The sequence below is a fragment of the Anolis carolinensis genome, chromosome 2 (assembly GCF_035594765.1).
Source record: "Anolis carolinensis isolate JA03-04 chromosome 2, rAnoCar3.1.pri, whole genome shotgun sequence".
Lineage (NCBI taxonomy): Eukaryota > Metazoa > Chordata > Lepidosauria > Squamata > Dactyloidae > Anolis > Anolis carolinensis.
The window spans coordinates 80,311,813-80,337,141 of record NC_085842.1 but is presented as its reverse complement, the minus strand read 5'-3'; the positions used below and the strand labels follow the sequence as shown (position 1 = coordinate 80,337,141).

The window sequence follows — 25,329 nt, the reverse complement described above, 5'->3', positions numbered from 1 at the left end:
TGACATTTTGGTCCTAAATTCGTAAATACAGTAATTACTACATAGCATTACTGCGTATTGAACTACTTTTTCCGTCAAATTTGTTGTATAACATGATGTTTTGGTGCTTAATTTGTAAAATCATAACCTAATTTGATGTTTAATAGGCTTTTCCTTAATCTCTCCTTATTATCCAACATATTCGCTTATCCAACGTTCTGCCGGCCCGTTTACGTTTGATAAGTGAGACTCTACTGTACTTGTTTACTGCAGACAATAGGAAGCGGAATAAGAAGACATGTCCCTTCCGAGCACAGCTCCTCCCTCGCCTTTTCCGGCCTTCCTTTCCACGCTCTGCGCCTGCGCGGCGTTCTGCGCATGACGCCCAGACCAGCGGTGGAAGGGCGCGTTCCTATGACGTTGCCCGCGGGGCGGAGCTGTCATGGCGAGGGGGCTGCTGTTGTAGTAGAGTTGCCTGTGCCTGCCTGAGGGGAGAGGCGAGGAGAGGAGGCGGGCGCAGGTTCCTAACGGCTGCCGGGGGCCTGGCCCGGTCATGGCGCTGAGGCCTGGCCCGGGGGGAAGATGAATAAGGGCTGGCTGGAACTGGAGAGCGACCCCGGTGAGTGAGAGAGGAGAGAGGGAAGGAAGACAGGCAGGCAGGCAGAGGCGAAAGGGAATAAAGGAAACATTTAGGAGATGTTTTATATACATCTTGATTAGTCCTTATTGTACTACACCAGGCATGGGCCAACATGGGCCCTCCAGGTGCTTTGGACTCCCAACTCCTACCATTCCTAAAGGCGGCTGAAGGGGAAAGGCCCAAGTTGGCCCATGCCTGCTGCATACAGCATTTTAAATACTCTTTTGTGCACAATACAAAATCTGCGTCCATTGAACCACCAGAAAGCAAAAGAGTTACTATTTCAGCCACCCAGGTGGGCCCATTAAGATGTGGTTCTTAATAAGACATGCTGCATTATCACAGGATGTTTATGCCCCACACTAAAGTACACAGAAATCTATAATATGTGTAAAGATACAGTTGTCCTATTACTAACAAATATACAGAATAGAACAATGGTAACAGACAAATTATAATCCTTACAGGTGCATGAGTAATACACAAATACAAACTGTTTACAGCATTACATCAAACATTATATTCATGTTTGTATGTTTTTTCAGTAACAGATAACTGAGTACAACACTTTAAATTCCAGTATTGTCCCACATAGATAAAAGTCTTAGAAATGCATGGTCAAAGGAATAAACAACTGTATATTGTTGTTCACACTTTAGATAAATTCATCATAGTCCCATGTAAGTTAATGTTTTGGAGATGCGCAAAAGGAATGTAAAACATAAAGGAATGTAGAATCTATTATGTTGTCTTTTTTAAATATAGTTTACAAAAGCTGCAGAAAAGTCTACAAACACATGAAAGAACCTTCAGAAGCTACCTGAAGAAGGGATTTTGATCCAGAAACAAGGGTTACAAAATACCCGGGAATCCTTGTTGTTCTACATTCCTTGATTCTACATTCCTTTATGTTTTACATTCCTTTTGCGCATCTCCAAAACATTAACTTACATGGGACTATGATGAATTTATCTAAAGTGTGAACAACAATATACAGTTGTTTATTCCTTTGACCATGCATTTCTAAGACTTTTATCTACATGGGACAATACTGGAATTTAAAGTGTTGTACTCAGTTATTGAACATACTTATCTGTTACTGAAAAAACATACAAACATGAATATAATGTTTGATGTAATGCTGTAAACAGTTTGTATTTGTGTATTACTCATGCGCCTGTAAGGATTATAATTTGTCTGTTACCATTGTTCTATTCTGTTTATGCCCCACACCACTGGAGAAATTACAGTAGAGTCTCGCTTATCCAAGAAGCATGAGGTTCTTGGATGAGTTGAATTAATTATAAATATGTTTTTAAGGTTTTTATAATGTATTTTAACAATGTTATTAACGGCTCTATATGTATTGTTTTGCTTTTATGATTGTATTCTTTGGGTATTAAATTTTGTCAATTTCTGTAAGCCGCCCTGAGTCCCCTCGGGTGAGAAGGGCAAGGTATAAATGTTGTAAATAAATAAATAAATAAATAAACATAAACTGGCCGGCAGAACGTTGGATAAGTGAAAATGTTGGATAATAAGGAGAGATTAAGAAAAAGCCTATTAAACGGCAAATTACGTTATGATTTTACAAATTAAGCACCAAAAATCATGTTTTACAAGAAGTCTGCCACTTGTTTGGGAGTGTGGCTGCACTTGTGTTGGTGTTGAATGTGTTGGTCCGCTGCGCGTTGCTGCCTAGAGAAACAGCTGTAGATCTGGGTAGGAGGCAGACTGCGTTGGATAATACAGAACGTTGAATAAGTGAAGGTTGGATAAGCAAGACTCTACTATATACAGTTTAGCTGGCATTGCACTACCTGACATCTGCTGGGAAGGAGCAGCCAACAATGAAAGGACCAAGGCAGTGATCTCTCCGGACCACCCCCTTTTTTGATATTAACCAGCACACAAATGTCTTAAATCAAGAAATAGTTTTCTAAGTTCTACAGAGATACTCAGCAAGCAAGAATCCAAAAGTGGCATGGCTGATATCGAATAGGAGACTCCCTCCTGAGCACACAGAAGATTGAGCAACTTGGAAGGTGCTGAATAGACTGTCCCCTGGCACCACAAGATGCAGAGCCAACCCTAAGACATGGAACTGCAAAGTGGAGTCAACGACATGCGAGTATGGAGAAAAGCAAACCACAGGCCACCTATTACAATGCAGTCCGAGCCTTGCCACATGCGCAATGGAGGATCTTGTTGTAGCAACACCAGGAGCATTCCAAGTGGCCAACTACTAGTCAAAGGACATTTAGTATAATGCCAAGTTTCTAACTTACTTTGCATTTTCAAATACAATACAACTGTACCCTCAGTTCGTTTCTGACACTATAAATAAATGATAGGTGGGCCCTTTGGGATGGTTTTGATTCATGGAATCTAGTCTGAAGGTAATTTAGTGCAACATTTTAAACAACTTTGTACACAAATCAAAGTTCACATGCATTGACCCACCGGAAAGCAAAAGAGTCACTAGCTCAGCCTCTGCATGGACAATTTCCAACAATTTTGGAATTTGGATAATGAATAGTTAAACTGTTTTGCCCTTATTAATTTTTTAAAAAACCCTATATTTATATCACATCTTTTCTCCAGTGAGCTCAAGCTGTGTCTATGGCCTTCTCCTGAATGCTTTGCCTCCAGATCAGTTTAGTGAGGTAGGTCAGACTGAGATCGCACAGTGAGGACTGGAACCTGGAGCTCCCAAAAGCCATTCTAAAATTATATAAGCATTAAAGCACATTTGAAACTCATTGTAATTCCTAGCTCCCAGAGACATAGTGGTTAGAGAGGCGGATGCGTAATAATGTTATATTACTGCTTTTGAGACTGGAACCTTTTGTCCTTGTGTCAAGAAGTATTTTGACTCCATAGTCTTGCTACAAACCATCTACTGCTAGATTTTAATGTGAAAGAATTAATTGAAAATAGGTCTTAAAATGCATCCTGTATCTAATAATTGAATTGACCGCATTATGTGAGGATAAAGCAGACATATATCTTTGGAAATAGGAAAGGTTATGATAGGTAATAGCTGTCAGTACTGCTGTAAAAATGTATACTTTGTGTTAGAATGGAACTTACGTTAGTGTAAACTACTACATTAGCTTAAAATTATTTTTCCAGTTATCACATCATTTTTCATTATGCTTCTCTATTTCTTCTCTGTTGAAGACAATGCCTATTTCCCAGGGCTGTAGAGATTTAAGTACTATTTTACTATATATAATTTAAAGAGAAGCAACTTTTCCTACATGTGGATTTGACTCAGAAAATATGCCAACTTGCTTTAAAGAGCAATAAACAGAATCTTAAACATTATCTGAGCTAATCTGAAATTGTCAATGAAGCAATACAACCCTCCCCCCTTCATGTCTGTGAGACTTGGACAGCAGACTTGGTTTGAATTTTTTCTCATACAGTGACGCTTACTGCCTTTCTTGAGCTAGTTGGCCTTTCTTGCTGGATGTACTTCAGTGTGATCCTAGTCATATACATTACTATGAAATCTCTGGAGAAAAGATGGACTTTAAATGGGGGAAAGGTACTTTAGGCTAATTATATGAAATAAATGTCAGCATTTTCTTTTTACTAAATATATGTAGTCAACAGGTAATAACAACAACAACAACTTTATGAATATCCCTCTCCCTCTCCCTACAGGGACTCAGAGTGGCTCACAATAGTATAAAGTCACAGCACACATTTAAAGCAAATACATATTTCACATTAAATATATGGCCAACAGTAACCAATTACAAAAATTAATACTCTGTTATATTCTTTTGCAGGGCTCTTCACACTCTTAGTTGAGGATTTTGGTGAGTATGTTGATACACTAAGGGATGAACTTGTCCTTCTAATTCTCATATACTAATTGCTGCTGCATTTTCCTGCAGGTGTTAAAGGGGTGCAAGTTGAAGAAATCTATGATTTACAGAGCAAATGCCAAGGGTAGGTTACTATCACTTTAATGTGTTAGAGAGAACAAATACATTTTTTCTGAAGTTGTGACAAGTGTGGTTGGTGGCAACGAGGGAGAGAGCATTCTCGCTGGTGGCCCCCTATCTCTGGTACACCCTCCCCAAGGAAATTAGGCAAGCTCCCACACTGTCCTCCTTTCGTAGGGACTTGAAAACATGGATGCTCCAATACATTTTCGAGAATGATTAGTCCTAGGCCTAGTTAATTCAGATAGCACTCTGTTCTGCACTTTATACACTTCCCTGGCCCTATGATACGTTGTTGCACTATCCCTGGCCCAGCCCTTTAATAGTTAGTCACCTTCATCTTGTAATCCTGGCCACTGGCTTGTTGAACTTTTTACTGATGAAGCTACAAGGAGATGGGTTTTTGAAATACAGGGTGTTTGAAAAAGAACTCCCCAGTTTTAATGCGTTTTAACTTAAAACTAGGGAGTTCTTTTTCAAACACCCTGTATTTTATTGTTACTTTTAGTGTGTTTTAATAAGGTAGTTATGTTGTGTTATATTGTTGAATGTGTCTATTTAGTTTATTGTCTGTATGGTTTCTTTCCGGCAACTGAATGTTTGCCTTACATGTTGGAAACCACCCTTTGGGGAGATAGAGTGACATACAAATACAATTTATTATTATTATTATTATTATTATTATTATTATTATTATTATTATTTTATTATGACACAGCAAACAAGATAGACATGCTGGATTTCGTATCACAAAATCACAAGTTGAACATTTTCCAAGTGTCTAGGACTGCGTGATGTATTTTCGGATGATACGTGCATTATTATTATTATTCTCACATTTGTGAATGACTGTGCTATTGTTCGATTACTGCCCATATGGAATGCTAGGAATCCTCAGGATGGGATGGTCGATGATGAAGAGTAACATAGCAGAAGTTATAACAGGGGAAGAGATTCTTCAGAAAGATAGATATTAAAATGTGTGGTAAAAGTTGAAGGTATCACAGTGCTGTTGCATTCAGATTGTGGGTTTTGTTGGATAATACAGCTTTTGTAGGAAGTTCTAGGGTTGCGATAGATTCTGTACTGCCATGCACAAACTGCTGTGACCAACTGTGTTCCAGGCCGATTGCCACAGCATAGAGTTGTACAGATTCAGTTAGTAATTAGATGATAACTCAGAGGTACAAATATGGATTGGAGACAGATAAATCCACATGTTGTTAGTAATGTGCTCAGTTGTTGTCTGAATATCCAGTTACCAATATTTGAAAGCATTTAGAGGCTCTTGGTAAGGAAGGCTGGAATGGGAATACACTATGTGCTGTATTGGGCTTGTCCACCTGTGATATACTGTTTTAATTGAATATCATTCTCAAGCTGATATGCGTGAATGAGTAGAGAACTGTTGACATTGCTTCAGAAATGATGCAGTTCTACTCTTGCTCTGGTGTTTCCATTCTTGTTAACAGGCCAGTCTATGGGTTCATCTTCCTTTTTAAATGGATTGAAGAACGTCGTTCTCGGCGGAAGGTCTCAACTCTTGTAGATGAGACATCAGTGATTGATGAGGACATTGTCAATAATATGTTCTTTGCTCACCAGGTAAGCTGATAAAAATGAAGAGAAAACAGTTTCTCTAGTTAGGAAGAGTAAGAGCTTATGAAAATATCTGATCCTTAGCATTGAAAAGACATTTCTAGGATTACTTAGATCCACCCATCAATTTACTTACATCCCCTCTTTCTTCTGAACTAGGACTCAATTTCTAAATTGGTTTGATAGTATATAAATTTCTAGGTGTGAGATAAGTATCTTGTCTCATATCCCTGGATATGTTTAGGTTTACCACATTGATGACAAGGGGTCTCATCTTCCAGGATAAGGAACATTACTTCCAACTAGTATGAGCTCATGTTTCCTCCGTTTATCTCCAAATAGAGCAGTAGCTCCCTTAGAACTCATTTGGGGAAAAGATGGGATATAAAGTAAATTGAACATTCAGAGTTGAAATAGGGGAGTTCCCTTCCAACCCATTCAAAATTAATTGCTGTTGTGATCAGGAACAAGTGATTCAGTTCATACCACTGTTTTGATCTCTACGTTCAACTCCTTCAATCTGTCCTCCACATAACTGCCCATTCTTTTGCAACAGTCTTTGCTATCGTAGTGATTTTGTTTCAGATCTCACACTCTCCAATAATGCATGTTTTAATGATACAACACCATAGTGTCGGTGTCTCTCTGAGCCACATAGCTACAATTCTGCCCTTCCAAGTGAAGAGTCTAAATACTGCAAGTGACATGAATGTTTAGATTGGCAAAATGTGCCAATGTTTCCTTTGCAACATTTTAGTCTTTCTCTATTTTACATATTTAAAGTTATAAAAGAATCCTATAGCACCTTTGAGACTAACTGAGAAAAAGAAATTTCTATTTTAAGATTTTGTGGACCCTAGTGCAGTTTATTAGCTGCGGTTCATATGATGAAAGTTTGTTATTTTTTTCAGACTCAAAAGAAGCTACATATTCCTTTTTATCTTTTAATACTAAAGCAGATTGACCTGGCTATGCCTTTGAAATACAGTAGTCTCACTTATCCAACGTTCTGGATTATCCAACGCATTTTTGTAGTCAATGTTTTCAATATATCATGATGTTTTGGTGCTAAATTCGTAAATACAGTAATTACTACATAGCATTAATGTGTAATGAACTACTTTTTCTGTCAAATTTTTGTATAACATGGTGTTTTGGTGCTTAATTTGTAAAATCATAACCTATTTTGATGTTTAATAGGCTTTTTCTTAATCTCTCTTTGTTATCCAACATATTCACTTATCCAACATTCTGTTGGCCTGTTTATGTTGGATAAGTGAGACTCTACTGTACTACCATTGTAATTTTATTGAGTTACACTGTCCACATTGTGTATGAGTTCTGAAAAGTTAAAAAAGAGGCATGTCTGTTAGGCCAGTTAGAAAGATGCCAAGCTTTCTTGGAGGTGAAATAACATTCTGTAACTTTGTTATTATTATTATTATTATTATTATTATTATTATTATTATTATTATTTTATCGATGTCTATTTTAGAGCTGCTTGATTTTATTGTGGTATTGTTTTATGTATTGATGATGTAAATTATGTTTTCCTTTGGTATTGATGTATCTGTATTTATTGCACCGTATGCATTGTTCCATTATAAGTGCTTTGTAAGGCTCCCTGAGCCCTTTTTGGGAGATTTTGGCAGGGTAGAAATGAAGTGTTGTTATCGTTGTTGTTGTTGTTATTATTATTATTATTAATAATAATAATAATAATAATAATAATGCTGTACTGTATATTGTTCCGATTCCAACTGACATTACTGAAGAAAGCAGCAGCTGAAATGTTTGGTGCTTTATTCATATAAATATGTCACAATAACTTCTTTAACTCTATTTTAGTTTCATTTTTCTTTTTTTGGAATCCCAAGTTCTCCTTACAATCCACACTGTTTATTTGCACATGCGTACTACGCATTTTCTCCGCCTCTCTCCTTATACACCCTTTCATCCATCAATAACATGATTGAAATGGACCTGGGCATGTGGGACATCCGTGCATTGGATGCAGTGTTTGCTTCTTGTTTACTCCCTGTGTGCATTCTTAAGCGATCTTTATCAGTCTGTCTTTCTAGTAATAGCCTAATGATACCATTCTGTACTCTGACCTGTGAAGGGTAATCTTTGTATAGCTGATAGGCAAATGTAGCATGAAGTGAAACTTCATGATCTTCTTATTTATTGTATTTCCATATATTGTATTTTAATACTATATTTGTTTTATACTTCACTCTACAGGTGGGTCAGATAATTTATTTGATAGGAGGGCATATACATTTAGCAAATAATAAAATAATACAACACAAGTTTACTTACAGCTCTTGCACATTCTTGTTTGTTGTTGAATTGCTTTGTTTTTCATATTGTATGTAAATATTCTCTTTTTAAAAAAATAGCTGATTCCCAATTCTTGTGCCACACATGCGTTGTTGAGTGTCCTCTTGAACTGCAATAGTGTGGATTTGGGGCCTACTCTGAGCCGAATGAAGGAATTCACCAAAGGATTTAGTCCAGAGGTACGATGCAAGAATGTGCATGGAGACTGAGTCAAGCTGAGATCATTGTTAACTGCTGATATGCCATGGTACTTCTGTAACCTCTTTCTAGCCCTTTTGTTGCCAACTTGACCTATTCCCCAGTTCATGTTCATATTTACTATTTAGGGGAACTTAGGTATTTAGTGTGATGTTATTAATATGGCTGTGGCGATAGAGAGATTACATGCATGGGACCTAAGGTGTATACCTAAGGTGAGCATCCTTTCCCCCAGAAAGCAGGATCAGGATCACCCAGAAAACAGGGTGTTACAGAGGATTGTCCTTATAATTCTCAATATGTGTTCTGATGATTTCTGCATACAACCTATAGACAGACTTAATGTACGTAAATACGAGGGTTGAATGAAAAGTAATGCCTCCACCTTTGTTACTTGGGTTTGGATGGGAATATTTTAATAAATCAAACTCAGAAATAATCCTTAGAATGTGCTCTTTAACTGCCACTATTCACTTTTCCACATAATCACCAGACAATTGGATACATTTCTGCCAACAATGAACATGTTTTCTGAAGCTGTCACGGAAGATGTCGACACTCTTGTTTCCACAACCAGCATCTCACTGTATCCATCGTGCACAGATCTTCCGATAGCCAAGCAAAGCAATAATGTGACCTACACATTCTTGTGAAATGCTGATTATGCTTGAAATTTCTCTCTGAGTGATATGACGATCGTCCTGAATCAGTCTGTCAACCTTTTGCTTGTGAAACTCGGTGGTTGTTGTCACAGGACATCCAACTCTTTGTTTGTCATGCAAGTCAGATGTTCCCACCTCAACATCTTTAAACTTACTTGCCCAACGACACACAGTACTCACATCAACACAATCACCATAAACAGCTTGCATTCTCTGCTGAATCTCCTTTGGGGTGACAACTTCTGCTGTCAAGAATTCAATGACCGCATTGACCGACCATCTGCGCAGGGTTCCATACTTCGCACTATAACAACACAACCATTCAATGCTAAGGCTTCCTGCCAAATGGAACTGTAGAGGAGAGTCTACTGAACAAGCCAATACCTACCACATACCAGTACTGCCATCTGTTGAGTTATGAAGGTGGAGGCATTACTTTTCATTCAACCCTCTTATTTTGGTTAATGTAACTTGTAAGCTGCCTGTGCTAGAAGGCAGATATTAAATTGATAAATTCATTTATGTATGTATGTTTATGTGATATGCACACACACACACACACGCACACACACATGATAAAAGTACTACAACAGGATACTTCTTTTTTAAAAAATTTTCGTCAAATCCTGGTTGTAGTTTCACCACAAAATCATTATGCACATTATTTTAAAAGGAGCTCTTAATTATGAGAAAGCAGCCATCCAGACGACAAAGTAGAACTCTTATCTATGCCTTTTTAAGTTCAAACATGTATGTATTTTTTCTCCTATATGAAATGGAAAGTGTATTATATGCAGGTGAATCAGAGGGGCTTCCTGGGGTAATGGGATGCTCTTGTGAAAATAAAACTATATCTGATCAAATTTGTTTTCTCTTCTTCCTTTGTTTCTCCACCATCACCACCCATTCTTACAGAGTAAAGGTTATGCCATTGGAAATGCCCCAGAACTGGCTAAGGCCCATAACAGCCATGCGCGGTAAGTGGGATGGTAGCGGAACAGAGTGTCTTGCCAAGCAGACTACATGTGCTCTGACAGCATATGTCTCTTGCCCCCTGCCTGATCTCATTTTATTGGCAGGTAAATATTTTAATTTGAATAAGCATTTGGTGACAAAGTGGCTATGTGAAAAGATCTTTAATGGGGTTTGTGAACTGCATTTTTATTTACATTGTTTTAAATGGTTTGTCTTGTTTTAAAGGTATTGATGTTTTAATAATGATATTTTTAACTTTTTTGCTACTAATTTGCAATTTATGTATTTGCTATGACTTATGTGTGAGTTGCCTTGCATCCCATTCAGAAGAAAGATGGGATATAAATAAAATAATTAAATTGGCCTTGTATATTTGTTTTCTTGACAGGCCAGAGCCCCGACATTTACCAGAAAAACAGAATGGGATTAGTGCAGTGCGGACAATGGAGGCTTTTCACTTTGTCAGTTACGTTCCTATTAAGGGACGGCTTTTTGAACTGGATGGGCTGAAGGTTTATCCCATTGACCATGGTAAGGGACCCCACCAGTTGGGCTCGGACTCAGGGGTGTTGGAAATGTTTTCCTGTGTTAGAAATTATTTTGAGTAATCAGTGGTTCAGTAGTTCTTGTCTAGCACTGTTTCTCAATGCTTTAGTTATTATTTTTTTGCTTTGTATGAGAATATCTTATTTTTTTGACAGTGGAAGGTACAGAATAAAATTGAAAAGGACTAGGATATAGTGACAATGAGTTTCTGGGTATGCGATTTTTCTTTGCTTCATTTTGGGATCCTGTTCTGTAATTTACATTTTAATTTTAATTTTTAAAAAGCCTCTGTGACTAAACTTTCAAGCCATTCATATGGGTCAGTCTAACCACCATCTGTGTCGGCATATCTGGTTAACTCATTCTGTACACTGTGGCCAAGATTCAGTAGAGCAATTGGCAGAGTGGAAATCTCCATTGGTGTCTTAACAGTCATGCTTAAGGTGGGCAGTTGGAGACAATGGCAACTTTTCCTGGGGCCTGTAATAGTTAGAGGCACCCACTGCTATGCAGCTCCATCCCCAGGTACTGACTGGCGGCAAGCATGTATCTGGGCCCTTTCTGGATGTCTTTGCACACCTAGGGAAAATGAAACCATTTTACTTCCTAGACAAGGTGGAGGCGGCTGCTATTCCAGGAACAAAAGAATGGTGCCCAGGTGCGCCTTGCAAGCACTAAAAGTAGATGGGAAGAGGCAGTGTTGTAATTGGGAGCCTCTAGCTGTCCTCCCCTCAGGTGGCAAAGGTGATATGTAGGGAGGTACTGGATACATCCTTGCACTACATTTCTAAAAGTACTTTCAGTAATATAGCTAAGGCAACCAACAGATCTCTGGCTTGAGGGTCCTGTTATAAATGTTTGGCTTTGCTGTACTGTCTTTAGGCTTACTCTTGTTTTTGTGTAAGAAAAAGAACTTGTAGTTAAAAATTGACTGGTAAATTAGTATATCAGCAGATATCTACACTTGCTGTTTCTTGCTGTTTCAGGGCCCTGGGCGGAAGATGAGGAATGGACAGATAAAGCCAGGAGAGTTATCATGGAGAGGATTGGATTGGCTACAGCAGGGTAAGTGTTTAGATCAGTCAGTTTTGGTTAGGACTGTTTGACAGTTTGAAGGTTCTACTTTTAAAAATCCTTTTCTCTCAGATCTTGTGTTCTGATCCTGTATCCTTGTCCCAAGACTTGCTGCAACTTGTATAATATACAGTAGAACATGTCACACCTCACTTTTTATTTTTTTATTTTTTTATTTGATACATTCCAACAATTAACAATTTTTTTGCAATGCATGCCTTATTTCAATATACATAATACCAAAAGTAACTAATGCTTAAATGACATTTTAAACAATCCTTTGAAATGTATCACCCACCCTACCCCCATTCCCCCCTTCCCCCGGAACAGCAATCCAATATATTATCATTGTATCATTTTAACCATGTGGAACACCTGGTTCAAGTTGGTGTATCTTTCGTCTCCATCTATTTTGTCAATTAGGACTGACCATTTCCTGAACCAGTCTTGTTCTTTCAGGCTATTGTATATTTTCTTTTCCTTTGATTAATGAAATCATTAATTATATATTCTGATATATAAGACCACCAAGTTTCTACGTCCCATTTTGTCTCATCCCTCCATCCTTGGGCTATCATGGCTTGTACTACTGCTGTCATATATTTTAGGATCTCGGTCCAATTATTATCGTCCCTTACCTGGGAGAGACATATATCTGGCTTTGTCCCATATTAATTCTTTCCCTATTATTTTTTCCATTTCTTTTCTTATTTTACTGTAAAATATTTGAATTTTTCTACAGTCTCACCACATGTGGGAGAATGAACCTATTCCCCCCCACATTTGTGCCAACATTTGTTCGAAGTATTTCCCATTATATGAGCTAATTGGAGGGGGGGTTCTATACCATTTAGAGATTATTTTCCTTTGTGTTTCTTTGATCCTTATATGATTGATTTTATGAATATTATCGATCCAAGACCCGATTAGTTTCTCAGTAAAGTTTTCCCATTGCCAGTTCTCTATAAGCGTTGCTTATGTATTATAAGTTAAGGTAATTAGTTAATACCATAGCCCAGTAATTCCTTTACAGCTCACTTTTCATCTGGCATGATCGTGTCACTGGGATGGATTCTGTGGCAGATACACATTTAATGTCTGATGTCTTTCTGCAGGGAACCATATCATGACATTCGATTTAACTTAATGGCAGTAGTTCCTGACAGGAGGGTAAAATATGAATCCAAGCTGCAGATCTTGAAGATGAACCGGCAAACTGTATTAGAGGCCTTGCAACAGGTAAGAGGGGAGTCAAGCCAATAGTATCATGTTCTAGTTGTTTTTGGTTTCTGAGAGAGGAGTTATCTCAAGAAAAAGATGTCACCTACATACAGTAGAGTCTCACTTATCCAACACTCACTTATCCAACATTCTGGATTATCCAACGCATTTTTGTAGTCAATGTTTTCAATATATCATATTTTGGTGCGAAATTCATAAATACAGTAATTACTACGTAGCATTACTGTGTATTGAACTACTTTTTCTGTGAAATTTGTTGTATAACATGATGTTTTGGCGCTTAATTCATAACCTAATTTGATGTTTAATAGGCTTCTCCTTAACCTCTCCTTATTATCCAACATATTCGCTTATCCAACGTTCTGCCGGCCCGTTTATGTTGGATAAGTGAGACTCTACTGTATTATGAAGCCTTTGTTTACTGTAAGCACTGCTTGACAGTGAAATGGATTACTGTGGGGGTCAGATATTTTTCTTCTTTGGGAAATTTTAAGCAGATGTTTGTTGGGTGTCTTTCATGAATGCTTTAGTTGTGCATTTCTGTCTTGGAGGGAATTGACCTAGAGAGCCCTAGTGGGCCCTGCTGACTCCTAAGATTGTTTGATTCCTTATTCAGTTCTGATGTTCTGCATCAGTGCAGGAGCTCTGAATTGCAAATGACATTTTTTCACTTCATAAACTGTGGAAGGAGCATCCAAATTATTTATGCATCAAGGATGCGCAAAGTGATGATATGTCCCCATCCCATCTTCTTCTTTTGGTAAAAAATGTATACACTCACATCCTGCAAAAATCTCTGAGTAGCACTGGGGGAATTGTGCCCTGCAAGCTATGTGCAACACCAAGGGCCATTTTTGTATCCTCCCCATCTTTTTTACAGAGTTGTGTAAAAATCTAAATGCGCCATTAGATGAACTTCAGAAATTTTTTTGGGACCCCAACATTGAGCTAAGGTGGCCCCATTTGGAGTCAGGATCTAGTTTAAGAAGTGCTGCCATAAACTACCTTCTGAAGATCAGACTTAGACTAATCCACGTTAAGAAAGTAGGAAGTTTCCATAGCACTTATTCTAAGAAAGAATGATGATGTTTCTGAAATAATTGCTTAAATGTTATAATAATTGCCTTTAATGTTATAACTGTAGGAAGATGTAGTATGAGCATGCTACACGAGATCAGATGGTGATATTTTCCTTACCCCCAAGAAATGTGCTTTTGCTTCTCCTTTTGTAAAACGTCACACAGATGGAAATAAGTTTCATTTTGTAGATTGTTTCATTGCTTTCTAAATTTGTGTTGTATTTCCATTTTGTGAGTTGCTAATCTCAATTTTGATTTTTTCCTCTGTAAGTTAATCAGAGTAACTCAGCCAGAGCTGGTCCACACCCAAAAGGCTCAAGAGTCTCAGGCTTCTGAGGAGCCCAAACCAGTCAACAGCAAGACTTCTTCCACTGCACTGGAAACGGGGAGAGTGCAACTGATTGCAGAGAACTCACAGGCAGGTATGGGACTGCTAGAAGGAGCAAGTGGTGTGTTTCCTATGAGTTCAAAGTTTGGCTGTAGAGCAAAGTGATCAAAGAGCTATGCTCAGAATATAAAGTACACATAAATAGCCAGTCAGCCAGTGTCCATAAGTCCAAAGTTCTACACCACAATGACCCACCAACTCAAGATTGGTGTAAAATAGATATATTTGACCCCCCCTGTATATATATATATAGAGAGAGAGAGAGAGAGACAGACAGACAGAGAGAGAGAAATAATATGCAATCATATCCCTTCCTCCATCTCCGTCTTGTCTCTGTCTCTCTCCTCGCCCTCTCTTCTTCTCTCCCTCTCTCCATATATATAGAGATAATCTAGTCCAGTGGCTCTCAACATGTGGGTCCCCAGGTGTTTTGGCTTACAACTCCCAGAAATCCCAGCCAACTTACCAGCTCTTCGGATTTCTGGGAGTTGAAGGCCAAAACAACTGGGGACCCACAGGTAGAGAACCCCTAATCTAGCCCAAGCTTCTTTCATTTCTTGAATATAACTTGAGGTGTGGAAATCATTTAGTTTCTGGTCACATTAAACAATCAGAACTGGGGAACCTTATTGATCTATTGCAGATTACTCAGAGATGTTCCAGTAAAATCTTAAACCAGTTTTTGCCATGCCCTCCTGATATTCCTCCTTCACATAACCTGATTGTTGCATTTTTTTTTTTACTGAACACTGCTGCTCTAGTTTTATTGCTTCTTTTCTGTCTTATTGCGGAGTACAGTAAATCAAAGCAGTAGCCTCTGTGGGAGAGGAGAAAGACCTTCCCTCTATCTGAAGAGAAGATTTGGGAGCAGGCATGATTTTATTCTTACCTCCAACGTGATATTAAATTTATGAAAAATAATTAAGAAGATGCAGATATATTTTTTCATCAGTTTTTATGATAAGGAAAGGTGTTGAGGGAAATGAGTGGGTAAGGGTATGTATTTGTGTGTGTGTTGGTGATGGGGAGGGCAGGCAGGTCTATCCAACACATTTGTCCCCTGTGTCATTGCAATATGCAGTTCAACACAATAAGGATTGCCTACCCCACATTTAAAGCTTTTGCTTATTAAGGACCAGTTTTGACAGTGGAGGCTGCTGTGGACCAGTATTTGTTTACAGTAGAGTCTTGCTTATCCAACATAAACGGGCTGGCAGAATGTTGGATAAGCGAAAATGTTGGATAAGAAGGAGGGATTAAGGAAAAGCCTGTTAAACATAAAATTACAGTATGATTTTACAAATTAAGCATCAAAACATCATGTTTTACAACAAATTGATAGAAAAAGCAGTTCAATACATGGTAACATTATGTAGTAATTTCTGTATTTACGAATTTAGCACCAAAACATCACAATATTTACTACAAAAACAATGATTACTAAAAGTCAGACTGCACTGGATAATATAGAACATTGGATATGCGAGAGACAATTGTACCACAAAAAACAATATGCAGTCAGATCCTTGGTTTGAAGCACATCAAGTTGCAATTTGTGGATTTTTGTAGATATCCTTCCTCTTTCTAGTAATCTTAGTTGGATTTGAGAGAAGGGATGATGTTCTGTTCACTGAATATGAATGTACTGCATCATTTTTGGAAGTGTGAGTATTCAGTAAGTACCTGTAAAGCTTGTGTACTTGCCTCTGAAGATAAGTATGCTTTATAGGAACGACAGAGGAACCTGGCAGCCAGAAGCCACCTGCCTCAACCCTGAGTCCTCCCAGCAAGGCAAAGACGGACAGTAAGATGCCTGTGAGCAGTATCAACGGGGCACTTTCAAACCTGAATCCTATTGTACAGAGACTTCCAGCTTTTTTGGATAATCATAACTATGCCAAGTCTCCCATGCAGGTAAGTGGTGTTTGGGCTATAGTTGCTGTTCTTTGTCAGTTTGCCTTTGAAGCTTTTGATAAGCTTCAGGGGTGCTTTGTCAGTAGATCTTATCATTACATTCTGGTGATGATGCAGCCACATCTTATGAGATGGGCTTGGGTGAAAGCACTCTTGGTTCTTCATGATACAATTCCTAGGATGTGTTTTGATGACATTTCTAATAAATGTATTTCAGGAGGAAGAGGATCTTGCAGCAGGAGTGGGCCGAAACCGAGTCCCAGTACGGCAACACCAGCAGTACTCCGACGATGAGGATGACTACGATGATGAAGAGGAGGAGGAAGTGTGCAATGCCAGTCCTGCCATGAGGTAACTGCTGTCTCTAATGTTGGCCTGTACTCTCCTTGGTTCTCTGCAACAGGAATATAGCTCAAGAAGATACAGACTTTTCAATGCAGGTTGAAGATTATCTTTTGAAAGTCTGAATTTATGTTTTTATAGGGCTGTGCCTGTACCCTTTGATACTTGGCTTTTTGCTGATGCATAACACCATTGTGGAAAGAGAGGTCCTTAACATAACAAAATAAGGAATCTGTGACTTCTCAGGATGGAGCTCTATAAGTGTGAATAAATAACATTAATTTTCCTTGCCTGCTGTCAGGATAATCTGCCAAATATTAGTCAAAGGAACAACGACACAGTCCTTCATATAACATTTAGTAGGACATACGGGGAGATATCCAGCTGAAAATAACAAATGAATGGATTTATTGGCCAAGATTTGTGGGTTGCTTTTAGTGGGGATGTTTTATTGCCTTCAGGGAATGTTAGAACTACGATGGGGGTGGCATGGAGACAACGTACAGTAAAATACACAGGGTTTTTCAAAATGGTGGAGCCAAGTATATTGTATGATTCAACAAAAATGCTGGTATGATGGATCCATGAAAGGGCAAACGTCTTATTTTAGAAATGTGTGTTTTTGTCGTACTAAATTGAGAAAGGTATAAAACATTCCATCCTGCTTTTCAAATACATAAACTATGTTTGTTGAAGTTTTAACATTTTGTAAAAAGATAAAGCTTGATTATTGAAATCTAATGCCCAAAATACATAAACCAATATTATTAAAACATCAGTTTAAAGGGAACTGTAAGAAACATGCACAATGATATATAATTAAACCAGCATTGATGCCATCCTCTGACTTGTAAATGTGTTGGGGATTTCACATTTTGCTAAGCAGGGTAAGCTCTGGTTAGTACTTATATGAGAGAACACCAAGGAATACCAGGTGCTTCGGGCTATACTTCAGAAGAAAGAACTGTTAAAACCACCTCTGAGTGTTGCTTACCAAAGAAAAATATGGGAATTCATGGGGTCAGTCACCGTAAGTTGATGGGTGACTTGAAGGCACATACATGCATAGACCACAGCTAGCTATTCACTTTTGTTCATAAGCCCTCCAATTGATGGATTGTGGCGTGCTTACCAAGCCCTTGTCAAGGATAATCCCCTGTAGAATATATGATTTGATTCCAGAGTACATTGGTTAAAGTTATATTTAAAAATAAAGAGCCTACCAGATAGCTGAGAAGACTTTTAATGTGGCTCAGGATTAGAAACTTACATGGTTCTATGTAATGCATAAGCCCTTCTCTTCCCAGCTTTTCTTGCTTTATAGAATGATAGAATAATAGAGTTGGAAGAGACCACATGGGCCATCTAGTTCAAATCCCCTTCTTACTTGCTTTAAAGTCATTCCTTGTGAGAACACAGAAATTTTGCATTGTTTATTGGGGCCTAACTACTTTGATGCACTGACTCTAGTAGTTAGCCTTTTGTGAGTCTTGTTGCACTTCTGAATCTCTCAGCTTGGTCTTTCTGTCTTGTTTCCTGGTTTTGGCCAATGACCAAAGGAAGGGCCAGGGGAAGCATGAGCACCTGGTTGGGAGTGGAGATGGCAAGCTCTCCATGCTCCAGCCCAACACCATCAGCGTCCTCACCGAGAAGTTGAAGGAGACCCAGAAGGACCTCTCCATCCCTCTATCTATCAAGACCAGCAGTGGAGGCAGTGCAGTTGCCATGGTGGTCCATTCCCAGCCGTCTCCCACCCCCAGCAATGAGAGCACAGACACTGCTTCTGAGATCGGGAGTGCCTTCAATTCCCCGCTCCGCTCCCCCATCCGGTCAGCCAATCCCACTCGCCCCTCCAGCCCTGTTACCTCTCACATCTCCAAGGTGCTATTTGGGGACGAGGACAGCCTGCTGCGGGTGGACTGTATACGCTACAACCGGGCAGTGAAAGATTTGGGGCCTATCATCAGCACAGGCTTGCTGCACCTCACCGAGGATGGGGTTTTTGGGTCACTTACAGTAACAGGTAAGTTTCAGAGGGAGGGCTGTGGTCAATGTGAGCTTGAAACCCCACCTGTCTGCTGAGGGTTTTCACTCTGAAGCAATGGGAGGCCTATACGAGGAGGGCAAGTCCAGTCCTGTGATGAGTAGGAAGAGAACAGTAGCTGGATGATTAAGAGAAATAAATTTAATGAGATGTTTAGCTTGGTTTCAGGCCTCTTAATAGCAAAGGTTTTGTTCATGTTCCGGTATGTAATGTTATCCGTATTTATACATTTTACAAGTTGTGATTAGACCAATAATGGCATTGCTTGCTTCCTATCTGCATAACATCCGTTAAGTGGTTACCTGTAGTTTTATCTCTCACTACATCCTGGACTCCCAAGTGTCAGTTAGAACCTGTGTTTGGAAAGGCTGTGCTCTTCTTGTGTGGCATTATGCTTCCTCCTCCTTTGGCTAGGTACTTGCAAGTCTGCCATTATGAGTCACACAGATGAAGAAGTAGATTGCTTCCTTCTAACTGTAGTTCTTTGAGTGGTTGTTTCTGAACTCACACAACCCCACTCATCCTTCCCTTGTTGTGTAGTGGTTCCCAACCTTTGGTGTTTTGGACTTCAGCTCCCCAATTCCTAACAGCTGGTATAAGCTGTCTGGGATTTCTGGAAGTTGAAGTACAAAACACCTGGAGGATCAAAGGTTGAGAACCACTGCTTCGAAGGTGCACTGCACTGGTGCATGTAACCTATTTGTCTGAATTCACCATCCAAAGTACTACCGTTACAGGTTAGCAGCCTATTCATATTTATGTAAACATGGCATGGAATGCTCTCAAGTAACTTCTTCTTTAAGAGCCCCCTGTTCTGCTAAGTTGCATGAAAAAATTATCCTCGTAGCATGAAGGGTGGAACATATTTTCTCTGGAATCTGTGTAATCCTGAGTCAAGAAACATTCTTATGTACAGTAAGGTTCAATAACACTCCATGCAGTTTGCATGCATTGCATATGCATTCCTTGTCCTTAATAGTCTTCCTTTTTTGTCATCTCCATGAATATCAGATGGTGGAAAAAGCTCTTCTCCCTCTAGCAAAGTGAATGAAGAGGTCCAGTCAATTGTTAAACTAGAAGAGAGAGACCTGAATGAGCGAAATGACAGCAATGACAGCAAGGAGAAGACTGGAATTGCTCGGTCTACTAATGCTCCTGTTGGGGAAAAGTATTCTCCCAAAGTAAGTATTGGTGCCCTACAGCAGTCATGGCAGGGCAGAAAATGCTGCCTGACTTTTGTTGTATTGTGTGCCACTTTCTCAGACTTTTGTGCCTACTATGCTTTAGGCAATCACTCCTGGCCGAGTATGATTGTTTTCCAAGGGTAGAGCCTTGATGGTGGGTCCATAAATGACTGTAGAGACCTGTTCTGGATCCACATGGTCTTTCACACTGAGGACATAGATTTCCAATTTACGGCTCATTCTGGTGCTGAGATTTATCCTTGAGATGTTTCTGATGCTTCAGTCTGATAGTAAGGCTCTCTCCTCCAGTTTCATTGGCTCTTGCTTGTCCTGATACTGCTACTAAGCAGGTACACTGTTGGGAAATTGCAGGGCTCACCTTGTTCTGTTGGCTTTGGCAGGAGCTGCTGGCACTACTTAAGTGTGTGGAGGCTGAGATTGCCAATTATGAAGCCTGTCTAAAGGAGGAAGTAGAGAAACGAAAGAAGTTCAAGGTAGGTTGGTGGGGTGATTTGGTGTTTGGTAGCAGTAATGGGGAAGGCTGGAATGGTTTTCCTTCATTGTGGTTCTACTTTCTATCGGAAAGCAAGGAAGAATAAGCCTTCAAAGTAGCAAAGTTGGCAGACATCACATGTAAGAAGAAAACATGAGGTAATGACATTCCAATAATTGATGTGGAAATAGTGCATGAAAGTCAGCATTGTATACCACAGGAACCAATATGCTAATAATGATCAAATCATTCACCAACCTGTAATTATTAGAAATACAAGAAAACATTTACTAACATTTACAGAACCAATCATAAATGGATAATACAAGAAAATATTCAATAACTGATATCCTTTTTGTGAAATAAATTTAATCAATTAGGCTTCATATTTGTCGTTTTCATAGTTCATAGTCTTTGTCCAAATAGGAACGTGTAGTGAGGGCAGTGACTTCCAGTAGTTGCCACAGAGATGATCCAAATGAGGTTGGTGTACAGTGTGAACATAAAATACATTTTCGCATAGGAAACATGACCCACTTTTCCAAGCCAAATGTTTTAGTAGGACTTTAACAAACTGAAAGTCTTTATAGAAGATGAAATCTACTTTTGTAGGCTTAGAGTCCCAGTAGAAATTCCCAGGGGAGATAGATAGATAGATAGATGCTTTGCCTTTTCTCCCATTGATTTGGCACTGATAGGTGTTGTTAGTTACAATTGCCCAAGCTGGTTTTGCTTGTGCTTTGGCACAGTGCTGACTTCACTGGCTTTTATGTTCCTAGCCAATTGAAGGATAGTAGGCATGTGCGAATTCCTCAGAATCGTCATTAATTGGAATAAAATCATATCTATTTTGGATTCCGAATGGGGTTCCGAAGTGGTTTGGCGGTTCAGAATTAACCTTCCAATTCGAAGCGTTGGAGCCCATTTATTTAATGGCCCCGGAGAACCTTCAGATATACAAGAAAGCATTTTTAATTCAACCAAACTTTGTTTGCAGGGAGGAGCAGCCTAGCTTGGGCTTGCCTCCTTGCCCAATCAGTGCTGAGCCTTGGCAGAAAGGGAAGAGCGTTTTCTCTCCAGTGACTAGCATCCGGGCTTAATAAGAGCCCCATAGAAAATAAGCAAGTCCTGAGCATTTTCCGTCCTAGCAGGGGCTAGAAACAGGCTTAATAAGAGCCCCATAGAAAATAAGCAAGTCCTGAGCGTTTTCTGTCCTGGCTGGGGCTAGCAACGGTCTTAATAAGAGCCCCATAGGAAGAAACCAAGTCCTCAGCGTTTTCTTTCCTGGCAGGGGCTATCAACGGGCTTAATTTCATTAGGAAAGCACAAAAAATGAGGGAGAGAGAAGCCCCTCAAATTTCCCCATTGACAATAATGTTTTCCTGCATGCGCATCCACCATTAACGAGGTACATATGAAGATTCGGAAGTTTCGGAAAGTTTTGAACCTTTTGCCTTCAAAATTCGGAAATGGCTTTAGAAACGAAGTGCCAGCGCCCCCTACTTTTGAAGAGAGTTTAGAACCATTTTTTCCCTGGCTGCTACATGCCTAAAAGATAGTAAACATGGATAAATCTTTTTCTCACTTGTTGCAACACAACACTTGGTGACCAGATGTTTTTCTTTCAGATTGATGACCAGAGAAGAACTCACAATTATGATGAGTTTATATGTACCTTTATCTCCATGCTGGCACAAGAAGGTGAGGTGCTTGCTGAGCAGCCATAATACCAGGAAAAAATAGGTGGAGAAGGGATAAAGTGATTCTGGGTGTGCGTGGATCTGTCTCATATAATATACCTTTCCAAAAGCAAACATCTCTTTTAGAAGAATTTTGATTCTAAAACACTTGTTCAGATGGCAGTTGCACTGTTTTGAGTAAGATTTATATCCAAATCTTTTTATTTAGGATTGCAACATACCTTAAGTATTAATTTAAGATTCAGTTCTATCCTCTCTAATATCCAGTCATGGACATGTGCTGAATTTGGTGTTGCTTACTTCAGCTACCCAGTTTCCTTTGCTGGCAAAAAATTCCCAAGAGTTAATCAAGCTACATCTAGGGAAAGTAGCACTTTTAAGGCTAATCTTTATTACATCATAATCACTAGAGGATTTGCCCCCCAAAAAGCTTTATTTTGCAATACACATATGCTGTATAAATCTTTTTGCCTCTTAATATGCTTTTTTATTTCTTCTTAAGTGCCTCACAGGCTAATCTGTAATTGGCTGAAAACAGAGGAAGAGCATCATTCTGTGACATTCATTTATACAATGTTGGCCATCTTTCTGATTTATCTTTCTGTAGGAATGCTTGCTAGCCTGGTAGAGCAGAACATCTCTGTGCGCAGACGGCAAGGGGTCAGCATTGGGCGCCTCCACAAGCAGCGGAAGCCTGACCGGCGGAAACGTTCCCGGCCTTATAAAGCCAAACGTCAGTAGTACCAACCTTTGGACAGTACTCTGTGTGCTCCACTTGCCACGTTGATCATCTGGTACACATTTCATGCACTTCTCTACCAGTTGGGCAGTGCTCAGGAGGGGAGGGGGCTTTGCACTGAAATTCTCTGTTCAAATTATCAGTGTTAGTGTAATGTTACACCTGAACCCGCCTGTATTTAGCAGGGCTTTAGCCGTTGCCCATTCTGATGTCAATTCTTTCCCCAAAGGGGACGTCTGTAGTGTAAATACCAGGACCACTTGAAAGAACTACTGGCAAGGCTTTTGAATCTGCAGCTCTGAGTCCTCAATCCATATGCCTCTTGCAGTAGCCACTCGTGATTTTCTGTGGCTCTGCATGAAGGTTGTTTAGAAAGGGATGAATCAATTGACTGCTATTCTCTAGAAGGGCGTTGCAACTGGAGGTGGCACAGTCCCAAAGTGTAGAAAGTAATTGTAACATTCCTGGTCACTTCTTTCGGCTCTACACTCATCAGGGTATAGAGCCATAATACTTATTTTCTGTATTTCCCCACCCCCATCCATTATATTATCACTATAAAAAGACTATAGTTTCTGAGAGTCTTCTTTGCATTTGTTCTTCAGATTCAGTGTCAGTTTGATTAGCTTTTCCTAGTGATTTCTTTCAGTTGTTAGAACAGAGAGAGGAATCTTTCTTGGCCATGTCTGTACAGAATAAGGCCTTGTTTGTGGTATGAGTGCTACTCACAATTTGTAGTGCATCTTGTGTTGTTCAGTACCTTGCAGTATAAGTGCCACCTTCTGGCACTTTGTATATGTAGAAGCCCTGTGCACAAAATTATCAGAATGATGAAACTATTGAAAATTATTTTTGAGGTCAGATCTTTGAGCTGATAAACTAGCTCCAGGTTTTGTTGAGTAAGCTGCATGCTTTTGATCATCTTCTGATGAACAAAGCCTCTTTTTAGGAATGTGAACAAATCTGAGACAAACACAAATGGTTGGGTTAATGTTACCTCATGCCTGGTTGGAAGTACCAGTACTAAGCATGGTGGGATTGTATTTAACCACCATTGTATTGATCTATTAGACCAAATAAATATATATCAGGATAGAGAGTTCTGTTAATGGAAAAGAATCATGGCACTGTCCTGTCTGTGTGAGTCCTTTGTGTGTTCCAGGACAAATCTGGGAGGATGCTGGGGAAGCCCTCCCATGGTGCTGCAAGTAAATGTGAATTGGCACCTCCACTTTTTTACTTTTTTTTTTTTTACAAAATTGAAGCATAACTTTGACGTTGTATGATACTGGCACTAGTGACTCCATGAATTGGTTTTACTTTTAAATCTTTTTCCTGGGAGTAGGGGATTTGGCCTGTGGGACAGGTCAGGAAAACAGTATTTTGCCACCTCTGTGGGACAAGCAGCATGTCTTTACCATCAGGTGGTGCCTTGAGGTTGGATAGCTATGTCATCACTGTCGAGGTGGACAATCTGTGTGCCACAGACCTGGGACATGCTCTTCAGTCAACACTGATCCCCCAGGGCATGGGGACCCCACATTCTACCTCTCCAGCCCAATGGCAGTTTTTTGCTACCATGAACTCTGGCTTGCCAGTGGGGCATTTCTCCAGCTATTATAGCTCTCTGGTTAAAGTGTCTACCTCTCCTTATGTAGATTAGTGTATTTTTATATCATGTGAAAGGGGACCCTGTGCTGTTGTATACGGCAGCAACACTTGTTAGCATGTTACAGAGGGGGTAGAGAGGATACTGTTTGCTATAGATCAAGGACAGGGACAGTGGGGACACTTGGCATTCTCTGGTCTGCAACTCCCTGAACCCTTCTCACCACCCTCTGCTTTCTTAGGGTTGAGGTGAATCCAGTAACAAGAGAGGGGAGATAACTCATCACCCTTGCCTTGCTATCCAGAATCCCACGGCAATCATTGTTCCTGAACATTTTCTATTCTTCCCCTTTCCTTTTGGTACTCAACAGAAAATATTTAGCAGAATTCAAAGGATGACCACAAACTACAGTGTGTAAAGGCAATGCCTTCTGAGGAGAGAGAGGCAGAGCTGAAAGCAAGTCTGCTTTGGCTTGCTCTGCAAATATGTACAGATGTTGACTGTAGAATTAATCTTTTTTATATGTTGACAGGATGATCTGTCTTTTGCTTTGTCAAATTTCAAGTGCTGTAAATACCAATTCTGTTTAAAAAAATAAAACATATATCTCTTGCCTCTGA

General features: G+C 39.5%; 1 protein-coding gene across 1 annotated transcript; it reads left to right on the top strand.

The window, feature by feature from the left end:
* The first annotated feature begins 380 nt into the window (after positions 1 to 380).
* bap1 (BRCA1 associated protein 1) lies at positions 381 to 25,329 on the top strand. Its single transcript, XM_062970060.1, has 17 exons — positions 381 to 598; positions 4,420 to 4,449; positions 4,528 to 4,582; positions 6,051 to 6,183; positions 8,580 to 8,699; positions 10,296 to 10,357; positions 10,744 to 10,886; positions 11,888 to 11,966; positions 13,091 to 13,214; positions 14,568 to 14,718; positions 16,414 to 16,598; positions 16,816 to 16,949; positions 18,500 to 18,963; positions 19,996 to 20,165; positions 20,570 to 20,662; positions 22,290 to 22,362; positions 22,969 to 25,329. The coding sequence occupies exons 1-17, from the start codon at positions 562 to 564 to the stop codon at positions 23,100 to 23,102; spliced, it is 2,187 nt and encodes a 728-aa protein (XP_062826130.1). The 5' UTR covers positions 381 to 561; the 3' UTR covers positions 23,103 to 25,329.